Source organism: Fopius arisanus, unplaced genomic scaffold (assembly GCF_000806365.1).
Source record: "Fopius arisanus strain USDA-PBARC FA_bdor unplaced genomic scaffold, ASM80636v1 scaffold00031, whole genome shotgun sequence".
NCBI classification, from domain to species: domain Eukaryota; kingdom Metazoa; phylum Arthropoda; class Insecta; order Hymenoptera; family Braconidae; genus Fopius; species Fopius arisanus.
Window position 1 is genome coordinate 884,214 of NW_011887770.1, and position 24,311 is coordinate 908,524.

The 24,311-nt window shown below is 40.9% G+C and overlaps 1 protein-coding gene across 7 annotated transcripts in view; it reads right to left on the bottom strand.

The window, feature by feature from the left end:
- The window catches only part of dati (datilografo), a 57,218-nt gene that overhangs the window by 10,607 nt on the left and 22,300 nt on the right, over positions 1–24,311 (bottom strand). For 5 of the 7 annotated variants that reach the window (XM_011303348.1, XM_011303350.1, XM_011303351.1 and 2 more), the window contains exons 4-5: positions 16,994–17,315; positions 5,694–5,887 (exon numbers count right to left, since the gene is read on the bottom strand). In XM_011303348.1, coding sequence (XP_011301650.1) covers positions 5,694–5,887; positions 16,994–17,315 — 516 coding nt within the window. The remainder of the gene's footprint in view (positions 1–5,693; positions 5,888–16,993; positions 17,316–24,311) is intronic. The other 2 variants (XM_011303349.1, XM_011303347.1) reach the window with 1 other exon arrangement.

The window sequence follows — 24,311 nt, forward strand, 5'->3', positions numbered from 1 at the left end:
AATGATTGAACAAAAAAAGAGTCACTCAGTTAATCCACAACTCTGAGATACTCAATCATTCGCATCCAACGTACAACTGAGATTAATCAGAGTTGCGAGATAATCTGGTGATTCTTGTATTTTGTTGCCAATATTTGGTTACAACATTAATCATACTTCAAAATTTATAGAATGATGATTTGTGATTGCAATGCATAGAACCAATGATTAGCTGCAAAATTTGGTCCGAATATTCAAACAATTTGTAAACTTAACAATTAATCACTAAAATCAGACGTCCTTAACATAGGGATCTGGCGATTATTCAAAACTCCAGAGATTATATCGAGGAAAAACAAAAAAACGCACATGAGTTTAGGGCCACGCATTCTAATGCACCCAATAATGAGAAAAAAAAATAACTAACATAAATGGCATTTGTCCAAATATAGAGAAGTGGAAAAAAAAACCGAAAACTAAACCAAACTGTAAAAAAACAGTAAATGAACAAAAACAACAATTTATGCTTATTCCGGGTTCTGGAGTGTAGTCTAACGGCCGGAGTTCAACAACCTATGAGACCTCGTAATCTAAACGAGCAAAAGTAGAGACCAAGAATGAAGAATGGAATAAAAATAAAATAGATGCCGAAAAAAGAAGATGACGTTGTGGTAAAAAAAAAAAACATCACAGCGGCTAATGCGAAATGTCTAAAATCGTACGAGTGTCTGAACACGGCAATGACCCAAAATTTTTCGATGGTCTTGGTGTTCCCATTTCTTTTGCCGCCAAGACTCTCCCTTTTAACCACTGCCTCTTGCTTTTTAAACCCATACCACAGACTCATCCTTTTTTCTCCCCATTCTCCCCTGCACTCTTTCATCCTCTCTTTATTCTCCACTCATTCTCATTTTCTTTTTTTTCAAGTTGCTTTCAATCCCGGACCTAGGCCACCTAAGACTGAGTTAATGCAGTCCACAGTATATGCGGATTGCATGTGTGTTTCTTTCGCCGTGGGTTTTAAAAGAAGTGGAAAAAAAAAGAAGAAGATATAAATAAAAGAAGAATAAGAAATGAGAAATAAGAAACTTAGGAAGAAGCGAAGGAGGTGTAAGTAAGACAGAAAATAAAGGATAGAAAACATCTTCTTGGCCGCATGCAAGTTATTCTCGGAGGGAGGCTGTGGTCCGGTAGGTTCGACGCCCCGACCTGGCCCAACTGGAAAAAACCGGTTTCTTCTTCGGTGCATATATATTTTTCCTTTTTTTTTCCCCCTCGCACTGTTTCTTTGCGCTTTTTTGTCTTATACTTTGCGACTCCTTCTAACGTCCAACGCTTTTTACAGCATCTCCACAGCGTTATGCCTCTCTTTCTCCTTTTCAACGTACTTCTTCGAGACTACTTCTACACCAAAGAGGATCTTAAAAGTCTGCAGTATTTCAGAGCGTGGGCGACACTGAATGATTTCGCGTGCATCGTTGAGAGTTTTAACGATCAGACCGATGAGCAGATTTATCACAACTCGAGAGAAGGGTAGTACTCATTGTCATTATCCCCGAGGGCATTACCTCCCTGCAAGTTAAAGACTCGGTCAACATCGCTGAGTCTCGCTAAAGGAGTCCAATCATCACTATTTATGATTCACCGTGAGTGCTGCATCATGACAGCATCATTGACAGCCTCTTGCTGATAAAATTCGAGCCTTGCGTCACCTACGAGATGGTGGCATCCCGTTATTCAAAAGTTCGATGGAGAAGTCCATCAAAGGACAAGCCAAGGAATCAATACTCAGTCAGTAACAAGCTAACACTGGCTGGTTCTAATCGTTTCTCACCCTCTTTCACCCAATCACCCTGATACGTCATCGTGTGTGCGTGTTTCAACTAGAATTAACTCCACGCTTCTCTCTGATATTGAACTACCCAATTCCTTAGCTTCCTACCTCCCTGGTGTGCGATATCCACTCAGGGCTTCCTCACGAGACACAAATCTCAGTGGCGATTGGGGCACCCTCACCTTGGTAACGTGTCTTCGGGGCACTCTAATGATGAGAGAGGCTTAACCGGACGCCACGGGGGACTCCAACCATCAAGGGAGTGGTGTAAAAAGGAAGTGGGTGTGAGCGAAATGCGTGGCGATGCGTAACGTCCACCTTTGTGCAGCCATCCTTTTTCCAGACAATTGTTGGATACTCGTGGTGTTGTTTGGATTCATTGAATTTTTGGTGATTCTCGTGACAACTGTGCTGCAATCAAATGGCGCTATTGTTGCATCATTTTGGAGGACTGGATCAACGGAGAAGGCAAACGAATGAGCCGTAAGGAGCGTTTGAGAAGGTTAACAAGTGTCTGAGTTGCTGCTGAGGGCCACCAACTCGCATGCCCTCCTTCTCAGTGGTATTAAGGTCACTGTCGAAATATAACCGAAAACCTCGGGCAACAATATGTATGATTGCCGATACTACCATCGCATGCCGTGCAATCGTTCACCAGGGGATAGGGGTCTCATTGGAGCCAAGGTTGGCCCGTTACAGCTGAAGACATCTTTTTACTTTTATCACTCCTTTTTTTTTCATCCAGGTAATGGTTCTTTTTAGTCCTCATCTCTCTTTTTTTCTTCAAGCCAGCATCTCGCCTTTTTTTTTCATCCTCTGGGCCTACCGACGAGGCCATACAGCGGAACACAGACAACCTTCGTACGAGATTGTAAGTACGAACCCTATGTACATCCTTATGTACAAACAATATAACATCCTATCGGGATAGGTGTATGAGTGGATATGTAACTCAAGTTTTTCTTTACTTTTTTTTTATCCCCCTGTGTTCTCCGTCCTTATCTTTTTCTTGCTTGCCTTGTAAGTTTCTACACCCGTAGGTTGGTTTTCAGTTGAGAAAAAAAAGAAGCACGAGTAAAAGAAGTAACGAGGATCGTATATACTTTTATCGTTTGCTACAATGGTGGGGGAGAGAGGACTCTCTTTGTTCGGCAAAAACGCTGGTATTTTCGTTTAGGTTGAAAAACCTCGGACAAGGTCATTTTCAGTTTAATGTTCATTTCGTTGTTTTTTTTTTCTCAGCCTCTTGCTTACCCTGAGCAAATGAGCACCATCGAGGCTGAATTGTCTTTTGGGTTATGTTTAAGGTCGTGTTAATCGTGGACCGTGTTTTATCATTCATGTGAATTTTTTTTGCCACTTTTTTTTTATTTCTTCATTGTTTGAATGTGCCCTTTTTTCTCTTGCTCCGAGTAAATATTCACTGCTTGCTAGGGGGAGACGGGATTATCCAGGGGATTGGACTGGTTCTTCACTCGACTGAGAGTGGAGTGTGCCAGGAAGATTGGACGAGGCTGGGGAAATGGCAAAAAAATTGGTTGATGAAGTGAATATGGCTGAAGGGATTCTATTGGAAGAATGGATCATCAGAAATTCGCCACTGGGTGATCAAAAGTGGGCGCAACCCCCGGTTTAAGGCGGCAAAAAAGGATTTTTTTTTTCATCGTCAAACGAGGGGGTGAATTTCAATGGTGATGACGGATAGAAAAAAAATATCGTTCTGACTGGTTGGACTGGATGATTTAATTATCACCCGCCCCTGTCACCCCGTCGATCACGAGGGTCTACATATCGCGGGGGGTGTGGGCACGCGGAAAAAAAAAACTTCAATTGGCAACAAAAAGTTGAGGGGGTGGAGCCAGCAAATTGAGTCTCAATCCAAAGCCTTTTTCTTCATCTCTTCCAATCAAGAGTAATTTTGAGGTTAGGTTTCCATTATTTTTTTTTCTCTCAAATGGCATTTGAGTATTTCACCAAGTGTACAGTAGCTAGTGCAAAAAGGGCCGTCCCACTTTTCTATTTTAAAATCACACGGGATAAAAGTGAGACAAAGAACCGGTCCTAATGCAGCTGGAGTTTCGCCAAATGTCGTTATTCCTCATCATGAATTTAATTCTGAGAAATTCAACTATTCCCACTGCTATTACCCCGAAAAAAAAAAATCATTTCACGTCAACCTAACCTCAAAAAAACTTGAACTCAACCTTTATGATTGAGAAGAAAAAAAAATGGGAAAACGTCCGCGTAAAAACAGAAATGGATATAAATCCAATGTCTAACGAGTTTTTACTGCGTCAAGAGATATAGCTGAGGAGGCAATTAAGAATGAGAGGGGGTAAAGGGGGAAGAGAGTGAGAGTAAGAGACGAAAAGAAAGAAGGGGGTGACTTAGAAAGGTGGAGAGAGACGAAATGAAGAAGGGGATGTCTTGGGCGCCGGAAAGAGAACAGTTGAAGGAAAAGAGGTAAAGGGTAAGGGATTATTTTGTATATCGTGTTGCACGGCAGCGATAAATGCGGTTCGAATATCAACTTTTCGGAGGTCCTCCTTTAGTTTCCTATTTTTTAAGGGAAAAACTCATTATACTCGATGGCCTCTTCTTTATTCACTCTTGCCATTGTTTTTCAGGTGAAGTTTATGCCACTCAGGCACGCCAACTAGCCTCCGATGATTCATGTCCATTCTTTTTTAATTACCCCAGAACATTTTTTTCAATCTCCCTCAATTTTTCTCTCGAGCCGATCATAATCACAGAAAAACAATTTTCCGCGGGGGGTGAAAATAGAATTAGAAGCGGAGATGGCTTTTGCGATTCAGTTGTTTATTCGTTTTATTTTAACCACTCTTTCATCACTTTCTCAATCTTTCTGTTTTTAAAGGATGCCGTTGGGTTGGGAAAAAGCGTTGGTCCTTGCCAACCTCTTCCTGGCTATTCCGCTGTTTCACTTTAAGCATTTTAATTACACCTACAACCCAACTGTGAGGCCGACGGTGGAAAGGGGTAATGCAATACTTTATTTCTCGGGTAATGGGTAATGCCCGACCAGGAGATGCTATTTTTCACTGTCACTTTTCGTTGTGTTCAGCGACAAATTGCAAATATTTTACTCATCGTCCGATGATGACCAAACATGATCATTTAGAGGAAGTAAAAAAAAATATATGCTAATCAATGTTTTGATTTGAGGTTGAGTTGAATGAACCCGTCAGTTACGGAAGAGAGGTGAGACGCCAAGCAGATGTCTTCCCACGTTTTTTTTGTCTGGACATATGTCTGACGATGTCTCCCCTCCCTTCGCCCTTCGAGAAAAAGGGTTAGAGAGAAAATGATCTTGGAGGCAAGGCCCCATGAATGAGGAGGAGAAAAAAAAATGTCTTAACCGCCCCTTCGACTAAGAGAAAAGAGGTGCGTTTAAAACAACTGTAGAACGAGATTTCATGTGTCAAGATTCCATTGTTCGAATGGGGTGAATTTTATTAAAGTGCCCCGAAGGCATCACTTTTTTTTTCCTTCGAATCACTCTCTCCTCTCCTCCGAATAATGGATCATGATTTTTTACACTCTTTTTTTTTTCTCGCGTTCAGGTTAATCCCTTACGCTTCTTCATTCACCCCTTTCTGTTCTCACACGTGTGAACTCATCTCTAACGGTCATTTCTCATTCTAGATTGATTTCTCAAGCGATACACCGGAAAAATAAAGCGTGACCCGCCACCATGTGCGCATTATTATTATTATTGAAAAATCATCTGTTAGCAGAAGTTTGGGAAAATTAATAACAGAAAAAAATAGTTCTCTCAATACTGGTGTTGGTATATTATTCAGAGATCAGGTGGGGGAGAAAAAAAAATAATAGGACGTCAGATTTTTTCGGTACATACATGACTGACCTTCGACGTATGTGTCCTCAAACTCGATTCCGTAGCAAAACCTTTTCCACATATGTTACAATGGAATGGACGATTTTTAGCACGCTCCACTTGTGCATCATGATTTCTCAGGTGTTGTTGTAAATTCGATAATTGTATGAATGCACGACCGCAATCCGGTAAATGGCACTTGTACGGTCTTTCACCTGTAACAATCAATGATTTTTTTCCTAAAATAAAATTTTCTCAAGTCATTATTTTCATCACTAGCACCGGAAAAAATAAAAAAAAATCGGTATTAATCTCTTCCAGAAATCATAAATGAATGAAAAAAAAAATATGATAATGAATCCCCGCCCTTTATATACGTTTGACGTTGAACAAATTGGCCGTCAAAAATTTTTGTACCTCGGAGCAATTCCTGCGGGGCATCCAGCGCTTCCTCATCTTTTATTCAATCGCCGATTAATCGAAAGAATCTCGGCGCCCCCGTTGTAATAAAAAAGCCCAAGTAGCTGTGGATAGAGGAAGGAAGGAATAAGGGAGAGATGAAGTGAAAGAATTCGATGGAGAACGGTATAGAAATGAAGGATGGAAAACAGGAAGTCAAGGCGATATCGGATCTCCCGATCTTTTTCTCCACCTATCTATTTCTGCCTCTCCCCCGTTTATTCTTTCCACTCTCTATCATCTTGTATCTGGGTATTCCCTTACTTTTTATTACGACGGAAAACTAGAGCGAGTGGTTTATGCAGGGGGTGAGTGGGAGGCACTGGTTATTAAACTGCTGTTATTGATTGCTCCTTGAGAGTAAGAAATTTTTTTTTCACCACCCGAAATTTTTATTCATCATTAAAAAAAGATAATTGATTGCCGCTGCCCTCGGAAAATTCACATCTAGATCACCGAAGGGGTAGAAAAATAAAACCACCCCCTAAATAGTCACTGGACTCATCCCTAAACAGCTGTTTTAACAACCTATACTTTTCAACAGCACTATTCAACGTAAATAAAACCGTATGTTTTCATTTCCGCGTGTTGCAATTAAAGATAAATTAATATTCCTCATTGTCGACTAATTACAACCTTGAGAAACATTGCGTTATGAGGTATTCATCGCACAATGAAAAAGAGTGTATGTCCACCGCTCCATCATCCCTGTTGGTAATAATAACCCCGACAGGTGTTATTTAACTGTGAAATAAAAAATCAGAGATTACATCTCCAAAAAATATCAACAACTACCCAAAATGTGTATTTAATTATAAAATAGTCAGTGGAAAAACTGATGATTTTTCATTCTTATTTTTGTGAGGATAGAAAGACCATCGCTACTGCAACCATCAAAATCCCCGGGTATAAAAAAAAGAAAAAAAAAGGGAATGGAAAAATAGAGAGAAAAAAAAAACGAGAAGAGTAACCAGTGGCACGTGGCGATATGAGGCGGTCGGTTGGTGTAAAGAGGGAGAGAGAGGCTAAAGGGGTGGGTTTTAGTTGGGTGGTCTACCTCTCACACAGTCATAACGCCCCCTTTCCACCCAAACACTAACACCAACCCCATCACAAACGCTTCCCACTACACGTCCACGCCAGAAAATTAATGTCCCCTGCAATCCATGTATAATGCATTTGCGTTTCGTTCGTACGAACAAATGAACGCACTAGAAAATTTACGTCCCCGCTGCATCCACCATCCCCCTACGACCACCCCCATCGTGGCTCACCCTCTGGTGCAAGAGAGAGGACTTTCCCTATGCATGACCCGGCGTCATCGAAATTCCGGGGACCGAAAATCATTAAATTGCACGCACTCACATGCAAAGCCCAGTGGCGTCATCAAAACTCAAAGCCCCCCCTGTGCGCCAGACACTCGAAATTCGCAAATACTCTCCACCATTTTCCCCAATCCCCGTCAGGACGATGGGAATTCCAGGGTATTATGCACTCCGACAATTGTTATTGCGAAAATCGCAATATTTATAGGGCCTTTTTTTTCTACTGGGGGTGGGCATTTGTTTCAGGGATGCAGGTAATTGCGTGATGACTTGGGTGGGGGTTTCATGGGTCGGGCATTTAAATTTAATGCGCTTGCTGTTCGCTTCCTGAATTTATGATGACTGGTTGCCACTGAATTTCTACAATCACTGCAAAATTTTCCGGTAAATACGCAGAGGGAAAAATTCAGCGAAAATAATCGAAAAAATAAAATGGCTAAAAGAGGAAAAAAAATTTAGTCATTGGGTATTCAGGAATTGTTCTGTAATTTTTGTTGAAAAACGAAGTGGAGGGATGTTTTTTTTTCGGGTTATTCTCGTGTTTTTGCTTCTGTTTTTCCCCTGAGTCAAATAAACCGGAGAGCTGTGGGCATTCGCTTGGGGTACTAGTTTAAACTTGGTTCGTAAACCAGTTTTCAAGTTGTGTTGTACATTAAAATAGTCGGCGCTGAGGGGTATACAATGGTGAGTGGAGAGAAAAAAAAAATTGACGACTGACAGTAGCGGAATAATTTAATTTTTTTTTACCGTCTTCGCAGGGTTTGACGAGAGTTGGTGAGTTGAGCGTAAGATTTTCTGGGTTATCTTTTTCGTATGGGATTAATACTTGATGGGTTCAAGAATATCTTGGAGATATATTGGAGCGTTTATTGTCGGAGGGAGGAACTTTACGAATCGTCATTCCGGACGTCTGATGATCTTCCGGTTGATGGATGAAAAGTTACTATTTTTTCCTCTTTTATTTCAGGACGAGCTAAATTTATGGGAATATCGAATATCGAAGAGATGTGGAAGCTAATGGATTGCCCCTCGGCTCGGGAGTGACGGCCATTTTGACAGGAAAAATCGTGTCACAAAATGGTCGGACCGCGCAGAACAGAAAAATCACCGTCTTTCAAGCGTTGAGTTCTAATTCACGGACAATCGTCCCTCTGACTCTCAGCACACATTCGCCCAAAGGTGAACGACCCCTGTCTTCCGTGATTCTCAGTTTGCGGTAGGTCAGTTGCTTGAGGGGTTAGGTTTCGCCACGCATTCTCGGAACTCCAGGAATCACGAGACCCGACGAGCGCGTCCCCAATAATTCTCACCTACCGGATCACTTAAATCTCAATAACCTGAAAAGGTCACAGAAACTCATGAATGAAGCCCCCCGGGTTCATTGACCCAGCTCAACCCTCCGGAAATACCCGAACCGCTTCCGAAATAAATCAAATCGCCACGGTAGAAAAAAAAATCACTCAATGATCTGAAAATGCTGTTCCCCGAAAAATCATTCAGACGAAAAATCCTTTCTCTACATTTTCTGAAATAATTCTCTAATCCCCACAGAAAAAATCCCCGCGAATTGTGCGAAACGTGCGTGTCGCGATATCCCGTGGTAATTGACAGGTTGAAAAAAAAATCTAAAATCATCATGGCGGCTGTTCGAAAATTCATTTAACCCCTCGCCAAACCACGAGCGTGCATGAAGCATTGGATATCCATCTCTCTCATAGTTGTTCAACCCCTTGCGGGTCTCTCTCTATTTAGCTGGACGCTGGCAGCGAAGCGTTTCACGCATGCATGGAAATCATTAAAATAAAATGGCCGATAACAAATGACTGCTGGAAAGAGGTGGCGAGGTGGAGGTGAAGAAGCGGAAAGGGGGGGTAGAGGTAACGAGAGGAGGAGAAAAGTCCCTAACCGTTGGGATGCCTAACAGGCCTTCGGCCATCTTGGTTCACGTGACCGTCATCCGGGCAACCACGGCCACGCCACGCCCATTTAATGATTTCTACCCCCTTTGGGGTTTAACACACGTATATTCAGAGTGAACGCTAAATTTCACCGATGCCCCTGTGTATGTGTGTTCGGGTTGCTTTGGACACTCGGTGCATTGGGCTGCGGCTTTTGGTACTTCGTGCGGCACGAGGGAGGATGACGAAGAAGAGGGGCTACGGGTACAGTCATCATCAGTAGTGGGTGTCAAGTGGCACCCCATTGTACAGCAGCCAACAAAATCATTCCACATTGGACACACCCTCTACATTTTCAAACAATTATTTTCAACATTAAATTAAGCCAAATCATTGGTCAGTCATTGAATTCCCGGATTTATCGATGATGACGGATTAATTGATAGCTCTTTCACAGGTACTCTGGGATGTAACGGGGTGCCTGTGTTTTTGATGATTACCAGTGATGACTTGAATTTGTTTGAGGGCCTCGATGAAACAATGATTCTCTTTAAAATTTTTTAGTGTTATGCAACAGCTATGGGGGTGTGGAGTGACCCCGGATGACCCCGGAAAACCGAGGGGTTTGCATCATTTCGTTTTGGGGGGTGGCGCACCGGTAATTCACTCTGGGGAATAGATTTGGACGGTTTAACCATTGAAAAAAAAAATGGACGAAATACGGCCCTCGAATTGCGTATGGCATATGCTCAGGAAGATCTTCACCTGCTCCTCGTGCCCCAATCTTGTTTCGGTTTTTTTTATTCGCCCGTTTTTCGACTTCAGCACCCACGTCCGATAGGGGTTCTTGAACTCTTGCACCACGTGTGAACCCCGGGGTGAGCCGATCATTTTTTTTCCCCAAGAAAACTCGAAATGTCTGCGGAAAAGCTTGACGTTAATAATTATTTATCCTCATACTTAATTTCATATTCCAAAACGACTGGAATAAATTATGTGATGATAAAATATTAATATATTGAATATTTAAACCCCCCGAAAAAATTCAAACGAGGATATATATTTTTTTTATTTTTGAATTACCCTTTTCTCTCCTCGCGCATTAATTTCCATTCTCATTATAAATATTTCTCCGTTATCATTAAATCGTGAGAGTAAAAAAACGTTACACGACTGGAGAAAGCGATAAATTTTCCAATAAATATTTTCCGTGTGATGGACGGGGGTAGAAGTGGGGTATTTCGTTGTCGGTGGTATTAGTGTCTCGGTGACATTCATTTCTGAGACATTAATTTTTACCCCTTTAAGAGTGTCTACCCACCCCTCCACTCTGTTCTGCCTAATGACCCGGTGGGTCGTACAGTTTTCTTTATGAGAGTATGAAAAATAAAGTGAGAGGATACCGAATGGTTGTCGAATGGTAAGGACGTGGAGAAAAGTGGTGGCACACCAAGACGATCACCCTGTCGACAGGGTTCCCCAAAGGGTTGTACCAATCATGCCCTCTCCCAGAAAGAGAACATTTATATCATTTTTTTAGAACACCAGTGGTGAGATAGTTATGATCGTTGATGGTTGTCCAACAATTGCCGGAAGGGAGAAACACTCCGTCGGGGTTACTTTTTATGGCGGCTCTACTAACTCCACAACCCTTTCCTTTTTTTTTCGGATGGTGTGACGAAGGGTGGGAACGGGTGGTGATTAATGTGAGTGTCTGACACTCAAAATTCTCAATATTTATAATTTTTTTATTCGCTAAAATAATCTCTCGCAATGATTCACTATTTTTTTTTTGTTTTCATTTTTAGGTAGTGGCAATTTTGAGTGTCAATTTTGAGTTGACGTTGAAAAAAATTTGTTGGCGATTATTCTCGTGATGATTCCTCATTTTATACCAACACCCACCAACGGTGAAACATAAACGGCATAACCCGCGTGTGGCCCTCCCCCAGGGGCACGACGAGACATGCTAGAAAGTTTAAGATGGAAATCTATATCTTATTTTATGGCCACGGTTGTTCCAAGTTGTTGGTTGCTTTCATAGAGTTACGCTTGACTTGGTGAGATAAAGGTATGAAAATCAACCCCTCCCGACGCACACGTTTACCCTAAATCACTCTCATATTGTTGATGATTTGTAAAAATATTCTACAACAGCATCAGCCCGTGCATTATCATTACAACTGCCAAGTGATAGATGAGACTGGGCTAATTGGATTTATTGACCGTTAACAATAGAATTGAAGTGGACGAATGAGAAAAATTATGGGGTTTACTATGTAATATGCGATAAATTATTATGACTGAATATAAATTGAGGAATTTTTTTTATTTGCCCACTTCACAGAGAGAAGTATTACTTAAAATCACCGAGCAATTTACGTTTTTTTTATTTTTCTCTGCCACAGAGGAATTGTTCGCGGATTTTTTTTTAGTTAACGATTAACGATTTCTTTGTTCACATAATTTTTTATGGATTTTTCTGGGTGTTCGGGCTGTTAATCATGAGTTGGTGAGTTGTCTCGGGTATTGCGGATGGCTGTGATTAACATATTAGATGAAGTGAGTCGATATTGCTAACCTACTGACCAGTTCAGCTTGTTTTAAAACGAGATAGTTTTAGAATGTTGTGTCAATTGGTTGGAGGGCTCTCTTAATTGTAACACCATGCAAACTGGGATAATTTTTTTTATAAACGTAAAATGGAGCATGCGCGATAAAGTTGGATTAGAAAGTCGAGGTGGAATCACGGTCAGGCGCGGAGACTATTTCAAGATCAAATCGGGAGGGAAGTGTGAAAGGTGATGGCTGGTGAATTTATTTCGACACGTTTTTTTTTTTATTCTTTTTACGAACTCGCGATAGCTTTCATTACTTCTTCACGCCATTCCATTTATAATTCAACCATCATCGATAATTGATTATCAATGTTCCCAGATAAATTTCTCATTGAAATTTTATAAAAATTATATTTTTTATTACAATATTAACCCAAAAATGTAAGAATCGATTGCATTCCAGAGTGAATTTTCCTCTACCCCCGGCGAATATTTTTGAAGCAGTCAAGGGGTTGACATCAGCCGAAAGGGTTGAAACTGAGTCAGTAATGCCCGAGAGCCGAGGGGGTGAATCGCAATGTCTGATTTGCAAGATTGGAAAAGTTCCACTTTAAGATGATCTTAAAGACATTATCATGACTCGAGTTAAAACACCCGCGAGATTAAAATATTTTTAAAATTTTTTTTATAAATTTTTGGAATTCTGCTACACCACGACAATTGTGAAATATTTATTTCCATCAAGGCTGCAATCCATCAGATTGCTGCCACGATGTCAACTATTTTTTATCCCCCTCTCCTCCGCCCCTCCACTCCCTTTGCACAACTTTTATCTTATCTAGCCACTGATACAGCAGTAAAATGCATCGTAGAATGCTCAACTCGATTCGTCCCAACTTGATCGCTTGCTCATTTTTTTTTCTCTTTTCTTTATATTTTTTTTTATTCTCCACTCGTTTAAATTGATAACGGTGGAAAACTTTTGCATTAATGCCGAATACAATAGTGTCGGTGGTATTTGTTTTTACAACTGAAATGTCTGTCGTAGACTTGGTAATACACACGTCAGATTTTCAACAGCAGTTGGTGAAACCCGAGGGAAGATGTATTTGTGGGTAAAGATGGAGGGGTTAAGCCTTTGCCTCGCATGATATTAATCTCAGCCGGAGGTCTGTCATTATTTACCCGACACCTGCAATTTATTCACCTCCTTAAAGAGGCCTGTAATGACCGACTGACCGAAGCTAGAATAAAGAAACCATCGATACTTCAATAATTTTCAACATTCGCACTGCACTTGACGAGTGAGGGCTCTCTCACGCCTTCAAGTTTAACAATGAGTCGTAATGATGGGTAACGAGTTCATTACAATCTTCTCTTGGTGTGTAAAATTCTATAGTAATTTCCCACTTTTTATTTCTAATAACAAAAAAAAAATTGAGAGCTGTGAACGATTAGATAGATATAATAATGGAGAGGCGAGTGATCTCGGGTCAGATCGGAATTAAATAAATCTCCGATGTTCAATTATTAATGCAGAGAACGATTTAAATCATAAAAAATATCCAGAGTAATTGGATGTCCTTGAAGTCCTATTTTGTACCATTTTGCCGCAATTACGAGTCGAGGGTTTTTGTCGTTAAAATTTAATTAGCACCTCTCGCTACCTTGAGCTACCCCTCCAGTAGCCCACAGCACCCTGGAAAAAGTCCGGGCACCCAAGAATATTGTAGAACTTTTGGTTTTACTTTTTAAGTAATTCACCCCCCGTCGCTATATTTTTCGTGTCCTCTCCCCGTTCAACATACGACTCGACTAATTGACTCCACAAATCGCTTCCGGGTTTTTGCGACGAGTGGAGACCCTCGGAGGATAAAAATTAGTTTTTACCACTGGATAGAAAAAAAACAACTGGAAATGTGTGTCAAATGAATTACACGATTAATTATCGAGGAAGTGGTAATCAGAGGGTAATTATGATTTTTTTTATTGTGGGTGGAAACAGTTGGGGAAACAATCGAGTGGACATACCCCATCATCAGAGCTCGAATTTTCGACAAAAATGTGACCCTCATTTTTCTATTTTTCTCTGTACAGAATAGCTGAATGGAGAAGGGATTAAATGTGAAGCGTAGGCGGATTTTACGAGGGGGTGCATTAGGAGTCCCAAGGCCCCATTCAAATTAACCCTTACGGAAAAAAAAAGATATGGGAAAAAAAGGGTTGAGGGATCGAGAAATTAGAATAGTTCTCTTTTCATTTTAATCATAGAGGAGAGACTCGTCAGCTGGAGGAAGTGAATTTATTCAATGATATTATTTATTTTTGTCGGGAAAGAAAAACTTGTTGAATTTTTTAAATTCTTCCCGCTGGCAAATGTCTTTTTAATTCCACTGGTAATGAATAATCGATACGCCTTATTGCCCATCTACCCCCCCTTTTTTTTTCGACTCCGTCATTTGTAAAAATAATCACGTACTCGACGAAAATTGACTGCCCAATGTTAAAGCCCTAGTTAGTCGCCCATTAATACCCGGGAAAAATTGCCGTTTCGTTATTGCATGAATAAAAATTAAGACTGCACCCCTTATAAAAAAGACTAATATATATTTTTATACAGTTTTTTGTTTGAAAAAAGAAACTCAATGATTCGGAAATGAATAAAAAAAAAATGAACGTGACATTTGCGGAGAATAATGAACAATTCTCATTCTCCCCCGGCATTTGTTTGAAACCACCCACTTGCCAACTCTTGCCCCTTTCATTTCACCTGCTGTCACCTTTGCTCAGCGTTTTTCCACCTTTCCCACCGTAAAATTCTCCACTTTCTTCTCAAGTTTCCATCATCCCGCCATTTCCACTTTTAATTCGCTAATTTCACCCGGTTAAGAATTCATGGGACAGAATACTCAGACGAACGTCTCAAGAAAAATCAAAGCAAAATGCTAACGACTGATGGGCGGGGGTTGTGCCATTTCCCAGGGACTGAATTCATTTCGCATTTTTTTTCTTTTCCCAAATGTTATTATTTTCTTTCCCAGTGGATCCTTCTTCCCCTCGATCACAAATGGAGCGAAATTAAAGATTGAACAAAGGATTTAAACGCTGAATTTGTCATTATGAAGTTTGAACAGTGAAAGATAAAATGAAAAATTTGGAAAAACCGGTTTAAGAGAGATAATTCCAAACAGCGGACAATAAACCACGAGCTAACCACCGGCTAGATTAGATTTACCATCGTCGAAAATCGAATTTGGCGTCGGGTGCGAAGGAATAATCTCCCCCCCTGAGTCCTGGGGCGCCCCCTATCACACATAACCATATATCTTGCCATAGGAGGTCATCCACAGCCTCCGAGCCGCATGCATGCTGCATCCCTCCATTTTACACCGACATGGTAAAAAAGGACAGTGACAATGTGCGCAGATACCGAAATTCATGGTTTGGCGCGGATATCGAGCGACGGGGGGGGGCTAGGCCCCCCCGTATGAAAAATTCCCGCGCTTTTTTCTACCGCTCGTTCACTCTTTGACCGCTAGGCGCTGGACCCCAATCCGCCCAGCGACCACTCCGATTGGCCGAAAGATAGGGTGACAATGCCCCCTCTACATTCTTGATAAAGGGGGTGAAACCTCCCGCGCACGTTCGATTTAGTTCGACCGATAAGGGGTAGGCGAGGGGGAGATGGAATAAATGGGAGGCTGCCCTAACTTATTTGTCTGCCGCTCAGCTATTGACCGGTTATCGATATTGTACCACTCGTACATTATATTCACCACTACAATCACTGACTCTTTAGTTATACCCGAGGGGCGGAGGGGTTCACCACTTAATTAATCCATGCAAATGAATTATCCCTGTGCTGATAATGAGTTGAATTTTCAATTATTCCCGACAAAATAATATATGATGGGTTTATGAATTTTTCTAGTTTTTGGGTGAATTAGAGGGGGCGACAGTACGAGCGGGAAAATTTAAAAAATTCAAATGATGTAAAAAATTTCCTACCGCTCATATTGGTGTTTATTAAAAAAAAATCCCAATGGAATTAGTACGAATAATTCCTGAATCCTCGATACCCATTGAAATTTCCTGAATTCTTTGATAATTAATACTTTATCATCTCGGGGATCGCTCGTTTGATGGAAATGATTATTAAAATATTTATTACTTCGACGGAGTGGATGTGGAACAATGATAATGCAGTGAAAGCTTATTGGAGGAGTTAGTAAACCTAATAATAGACTGTGTATAGTGGCTAACCCCAACAGCATTCATCAATACCCTATTTAAAGACATCTCGACCCTTATGAATATTGTACACCGCCATAACAACACTAGTTCAGTCTTTGCAATGATCAATTGCCCTGGGAATATCAAATAATTAATCCAATAAAAATATGCTACGATATTTTCCCAGAAACCGCTACAACTGATGCCTCTGTATAATTATATTCCACTGAATCGCGAAATCCATCTGCATATGTACCGTTTATTACTCCTGTTATAATTACCCACGAGTTGTAATCAACAGTCATTACATATATCAGGAAATTATTATGCACATACACTCTCTCTCATTGTGCCCTGCAGGACTAACCATATCTTGGAGAAAAAAAAATTCAAGCAATATATAATCAACTATTTTCTGGTCTTTCGCTTTCGTTTTATGTTTCAACCGGGGGTAAAGTGAATCTTAATTCGGTCCAACGAGATTTTTATACCATAGGGAGAGGTTGTGGCACCCTCCGCAGCCCAAGAGCTTGACCGTTTCCCGGGATAATCCCTTCCGAGTGACTACCTTCATCCTCTAATGAAATTCTTTCCAAAAAAAAAAAAAACAAAACGAAAGATTATACTTGGATACTAACCCCGGGTATTCCGCCACCCCTATTCAACTTTTCTGATCCTCAAATGTTGATTCGGTTTTTATTTTAAATTCATTACGAATCTCCCAAATATCTGGATCATTTCCCCTTTTGTTGAATTTGGAATAGTCGACGTGGGATAACAACCCCAATTGATTCAACCGGTGATTATGAAAAAACAAAAATGATAAATGATCATGAATAAAGACTCACCCGTATGAAGTCTCGTGTGCTGCTGTACGTGGCTGAGCTGTTTGAATCTTCTGTCGCAGTAGCTGCATTTGTACGGTTTTTCACCAGTATGAACCCTGATGTGCTGCACCAGCTGATGATTACTCGAGAATGATTTTAAACACTGCTGACACTGATGCGGTTTCACCTCATTACCAGTTATCATACCACCAGGACCAACACCAACACCAAGACCACCAAGACCAGGTACACCAGGCCTACCACCAAGACCACCAGGTCCAAGATCACGTGCGTGCATTGCACTCTGCATGGCGCTCTTGTGCATGAATATCTGCGAGAAGAACTGTTAGGGTTAGTTGGTATGCTGTACTTACTGGCGAACCAGAGCTATACGAATTGGATAATCGCTACTCAAATCGACCATTGCATCCACGACAATCCAATTAGTATTTTCATAATAATGCGGTTAATTAAAAAATGGCATTTTATCAGTCACGAGTGTCTCGAGTTGATCAACCCTTGCATCAAATCGATTCTTCGATGATCGGACGACTCGAACGATTGCTCCATCTTCATCGTCACTCCGTATTGAATTATTTAATTTTTTCAACGCAATGCACGTTGGAATTGAGAATTAATATTAATGAGTATCAATATGTTATTCAATATTTATCTATCTCTGGGGATAGTTAGCTTCTGATTTACATGGCTATCAATTGGCCCTCGGTCATAAACGGACGGTTGCACACAATGTAATACGAATAAATAGCCGGACAAAACACATCGGTGTAAAAAAAAGGGTTGAAGCGAAAGGTGAAATAAAAGAGACGGTTTATTCGGATAACGGGTTGGCGAAGGGGAGGGAGAAGGGAGGGGAAAAAAACAGGTGTTACCGTACCACCCCCACCTACTCTCGGTGGTGTGGGTGAAAACGATGGGGAAAGAGGTTAAAGCGTTTTATTACCGCAGCCCCTTCTTCAAATAGAGAGTAACAACTACCAGTGATGAACAACTGTGATGTCACGACGCCCAGAGCTTCTAGACTTTAAATTGAAAAGAATGAATGGAATTTTTATTAAAATATGGCAAGAGTGTAATTAAAATTGGTGGAAAAAAAAGAAAATCTTGTGATAAGTTTTAAGAATCTTACGACTTTTTGTTACTCATCCTTTAAGAGAGGATGGCCAGGTTTTTGCTGGAAGAATTGAAATTGTCACAAGTTTCTACCACTTATTCTTCCTCGTTTCCACTCTCTCATTCCATCTGAGGAAAATTTTCCACCCTTTCTCGTGCACTTCTTTTTTTTTTCTTCAACCCCCTGCCTTATTTTTATTCTGAGTGAAGTTGAGGAGGGAGAAGGGGTTGAACGATCGACGTTAATCCTCGTGGGAGTGGAAGTGCTGTCCTTTTATCATTTCCATATTCTTTATTTTTAGACTTGTCGCATCTAGGGTTTGAGATTCTCCTACGATTGTGATGATCAATTGAATTTTCTGTAATGACTCGACGAGGCGGGGGTTAATGGATTTTTATGAAAAAATAATCGAGATTTAATGTTCAACGACAGTCACCGGCCGGTGAAATTATTCATAAGACACTCCTTTTCTTGACTCTGAAGGGGAACCAAGTAGCGAAAGAACATAAAACGTAAGAAGGGGTTGGAAAATTTCTAGCGATGGGTTTTTTTTTTCTACTAAAAAGTGGAGACTCGCACTGACCATTAATCACATTTTTATCTCGTTGTAGAACGGAAAATAGCGCGGGCTCCTTGGCTTGAATCTATGCCCTTTTTTTTCTGATTTATCACCGGCGACAGTGAAAAAAAAAAATGGAAGAAGCAATATGACCGCGAGAATGAGACATCAGGAGCGGAAGTCTGGGACTTTAATGTCGCCGTCCTGTTGAAAAAATAAATGGACATTTCGATTGTATGCAAAGTCGGAGATTTCAACCTCTTGATTCGAAATTAGCAATCCACCAGTGCAGCTATTTCCAATCCATAAAAGACCCTTGACGACAGGCTCACCTGGATCGTTAACACAACCCTTTGACTCACCCCCTTTTCGGAAGCCATCAAATGTACCCAACATCAACCCCTTATCATCATTCCGTTCGTTGAAAGCATCTTGCGATAAAGATTATTGATAATCGAGTTCTTGTTTCCAATTCGACCGAAGGATTGATCGATTTATTGACGAGTCTGGTGACAGAAAAAGCCACAAGCAACCTCTGAATCACACCCAATGAAAGCGAATCCCCGTAGTTCTCAGTGAGCCTTTCTGATCCACAACAACGAAAATAAAAAAGAAAGGCTACAACAACACAAAGCTACAGCTATCACCTGCTTGCCATATGCCCGGAGGGAAGTTAGAAAGGTAGGAAAGAAGGTAGGAAGAAGGGAAAAGAGGTGCAACCACTCTGTTTTGTATAAACTGCACTGACTCATGAAAACACACGTGACAACCGTACACTTTATTCCACCCACGCCGTGGACAGCCTTCGCATATGGTCCGAGTTGATCATGGGTGTGTGAAACAATGTTGCTTAAGAAAATAGTCATGAGAATACTCGCTGATATTGAGGCAGTTGGTTGATCTGTCTGAATCGTGCTGATGCCTGCCAGATCAGACCTATCAACATCATCAGTGGATGATCAGTGGATGATCAGTGCATCATCAGTGCATCATCATCATGGATTACCTGGGTTGGAAGACGATGGGGATGCTGATAGAGAGGTGGACCATAAGGCGAATGCTCTCCATAACCATTGACACGTGAATGGGACTGATGCTGAATTTGTCCTGATTCTGGATGTATCGTTGGTGTTGATGGGGGAGGTGGTGGCCATCGTGACTCCATACTACCACCGTGACTCTCACTTCCGGTATACATATTCCCTTGTATTTTCACTTTCTGCTCAGTTATTACCCATATGTCACTGTCATCACTCTCAACGCGAATAAAGAAATCATTCGATTGTTGGATGCGCTTTGGAGTTTGTAGTTCACGGATTTATTAAACTGGGATTGGTGTGGAGATAAAGCGCTTAACCATTATGTAAGAAAAATAGCAATATTACGTAATTAGTGGTGATTATTGTGCCTAGTGAAGAACAAAGTCCCTTTTTTAAAAATAGGATGATGGTTCAAAGATGAATTTGTCGATTGATTAGGAAAATATTATCACTAGCGGTTTGTAATTTTTTGAAAAAAAAATACTTGTTGCTTGGTGACTGAGCTATTTTCAGAGACTATCGATGGGTGATCTATCGAAAAAATGGCGGCACTTATCGCAACACTCCCGGAAACTTGTTCCCAAAGGGGTTAACTCGGATTTTTTTTTTCTGTTGAGAAAACCGGACAGTTCGATAACTGAGTCTCGACAGCATCAAATGCCCTCATTAACGCGGCAAATAATAAATCGAAATAACGAATAGTGAATTCGATTGTCCGACGACGCCATCCACTATCGAATGTCGTTGTAAAACTAAAAGAGGGGACGATTTCTTGCCTAGGCCGAGGGCGATAGAAAAAAGGCGTGATTGGTTGGTAAAAAAAAGAGTAGAAAAAATAGAAATAAAAAAAAAACAGAACATTGTAAAAATCATCGTGCGAATAGAGACACAGAGAGGGTGGGAGTGGCTTGAAAAGACGAGGTCCCGCTTGGTCGATGCTGATAAGACGATTTGTAAAAAAATCGGCTCAACAGTGATATCGATTGAAATAACACAACCACGAGGGATTCATCGTATTTGGGACGCACAACCAGTGGCGACACTCAATAGTTTAAACCAATGAGGGAGGATGATGCAGTATTTATCTCACTCCCTCTCTCTCTCTCTATCTCAACATCTTTATCTTTACCACCACTATAAACTCGAACATCTGAGTGAGTGTGGTTGAAAAGCGCCGGTAGAAGTTCCCGCTATTCGGGAAGCAATTCACCGTGGCGGTTGGTAAAGAGTCATCGTCCATTTGGATTTTTACCAAGCCGGGTAAATCGACTTGCTCGGCCAGACTCACGCCAGACGCTGGGCGACCAACTGCGGAGAGGTTAGGGTAGGGTAATAACGCGCCAGGGAAAATGGAAAGGTCGTCTGGATACTTTCCACTGGACTTGACACACTAATTTTATTATGCTCATTCGTATCCATCCATTTTTATTCACCACCTGAGATTACGATTCAACCATTTACCCACGTACCAATCAATTCCTCATTGTCATTAAGAGGGGGATTCCCCTGTTGGAAAGAAAAGATGCAGTGGTGCCAATGGATTTTTTTTTTCCTTGCGCCTCGCCTTTCCGGTAGGGGACGCGTCTATTCCAGGACAAGGTGCGTTTTGCGATAGTTCTCGGGGTGTTATCAGTGTCTACATCGTGATAAGACCGCGGTTATGCACAAACGGTCGCGTGGCATTCGCGCATCCCTACCTTTCACACCGAAATTTTCACTGGCGTCGACGAGACGCCGGGAATCACTCAGAAATTTTCAATCGACAGCGGGAATTATATTAACGATCGATTCTTTTTTACTTTATTCTTTTGATATCAACGGAGCTCCATCGAACTATTTAATCGCATTATTTTCGGTTGGATAGACGCCGGGCACGCGATCCTTCCCCGGTTTATTTTTCATCCCGGGGTTTATTCTCGTACCCTTTTTTTTTAGGAACATTGTAAAAATGATTAGTGATGCTTTTTTTATCTCGCTTGAAATTTATTCCGATTATAGAACACCAAATATCGAATATTTCATTGGGGAATTGATTTAAGTGATATAAAAAAAAAACTGGGTGTTTATCTCAATCGAGACATGAGGTGAAAATAAACTCACAGGACGTAAACAAAGCCGCGGAAGATATCGCGATGGGTAAGGGATCTTTGATGACTTAGGGAAATTCCAGAAGGCCAATGAAATACCTCGTGAAAATAATTCGATGGGATAAAAATAATCGAATGAAATTGCCGCTGAAGAGAGATACGTAAGAAGCAAATAACGAAGGTACAAGAGACGCTGGGAAAAAGTAGATGGCAACGGGAGAGGGGGGAGGGGGAGATGAGGATGAAAGAAGGGGCAACTGGGGAAAGGGGGAAATGCAAGTTAAGGCCGCGGTGTAGAAAAAAAAAAAGGTGAAAGAGGAGAAAAAAAAAGAATAAGTAAAATATCCCGACAGGCCTTGGCTGCTGCAGTCGGGCCGCGTTGCCAAGTCTCATTTGTTTATCGAAGACGCGCGGGTGGGAATATTAAATCTACCTCATTAAATTATTTTCCCGCCAAAAATAAATTGTACAAAAAAAAAATACCGTGATAATAAATTCTGTCTTGATTTGAAAATATTTAATCAGTGACTGGGAAATTCCATTAATTTTGTAATCAATTTCATCCTCTATTCTAAAAAGTATTTTCACTGGAAAATTCGCTCTACTGTCGCGGGTTGGATTCGAATGCCCCGCGAAATTCACCGACAAATCTTGGGAATTGATTCGGATGAGTGAAGAATGAAATGAAAATTTAACCTCGACTCCTATCGAAAAAAAAAAAATCGCCCGCATCGTTAATCCGGAATCTTCCGTGACTCACTGGCATTACACGCGTCTTGAATCGCCTGCCCCCACGAATATTCTACCCTTTGATTACTCTTCGGCTTTCATTATAAACCCAATATTCATATTTATGTACATATACAGGTGGAATTAAGTACACGCGTGCCTAGAGGACTTTTGGTGAAAAAGATTTTCTAAAGAAAAAGTAGAAAAATCATTTTTCGTCAGCCCTAATCTCTCCTAAAACGGCTTTGTCGTCTAGATGGCGCACTTTCTGATACATGCAATGCAATTTCCGCGTTCCTACCTCTGGGATATAAGTGTGTGTGGGTGGTGCGGGTGGCGGTGGGAGACTGGAGGAAAATGGATATTAAAAGATGTAACTGATTTACATCTGCCCGTCGCGTGTCTATCTTTATTGTCGGTTTTCCTGTCGCTGGGTAAACAACACTAGCACTTATAAATTTCTTTCATCTCTTTCACGCGCGTATACAGAACTATTTTCGACTTATCTCCGTAATAATGACAGACTAAACGTCTTTTTACCTGACGCAATGAATCTGATTTATAAGATCATTGAAATTGAAATGTTGGATTATAAATTAGTGGTTATTTTTTATTCAACGAAAATTGAATGAACACGTTAGAAAATCCCTTGATGGCTTTGAATTTCTCATATCCCACGATCACGATATTTTGAGTATTTTTCCTTCGCCTTCGTCTCGAGATATCATTATTTAATGAGAACTTTGTTCGCGAGGGGATTGCAGAATGCATTACCCAACGATTAAGATCCATCACTCTAATTATATCGATTCCTCATTGAAACCAATGACCTTCATTCCGAATTAGTAACTGGGCTATTTTCATTGAGAGAATCGACCCCCAGAGGATTCTCTTTAGGTTTCGAGGGAAAAATTATTTTAGGTTTAAAAAAATGAGAAATCAGTGGAAAAATGATCACAATGACATCAGGATCGAAGATATCGAATAAAAGTGAGCGTCTGAGTTGCGAAAATATGGCATATATAACCCATGCACTTGGGGTCTCTCGCCTCGTGGCAGTAACCTTGTATTGTGGGTCTCTCGCGTCATACAACTGCACGATTTTTTTTTTTACATTTATCTCTTTTTCCTTTTATCATATCAAACGTATGCTAACGGCCAACACCGCGCGTCCGCGGCGTTCAACGATCCTCATCATTTCTTTTTCTCCCCCTCTTTCCCTGATTTATTTATTTGCCTTTTCCTCGTTTATTTTTATTTCTCCATTTCACGCACACTCATGCCCCCCCAGCCTGTTCCCCTCGTAAGACAATATCGAGGGGTTTTGTCTGTGGTCAGGATTCCCCTCATACCTTTATTTTTTTATATTCCTTGTGGTTCATCTAAACGTCATCCGTAATTTTTCATTTCGATTGTCGTTAAAAAATTAATTAACAATCATTTCCCCTCCAGAGATGTAATTATATGGTGAGAATAGTCTGTGCGACGTAATTTCAACTGAAATTCATACCTCCATGAATAATTCACTATTTCTGGTTATTTCAATGAAAAAAAACCTTGACCAAATGATCTGCTACAATTCTTTCCACGATATATAAACCGCGGAGACAAAAAAAAAAATAAAAATCACGGCGCGAGTGCGAATTCGCGGTTGAAAAGAATAAGTCCATTGTCCGAGGTTGCGTTCATTAGCTAGTGGTGATTATTTTCCCGGTGATTTATCGGCCCTCATGTGGATAGTTCGCACGGGGTTACCGATCGAGAGATGCGAGTTGATAAAAAAAAAAAA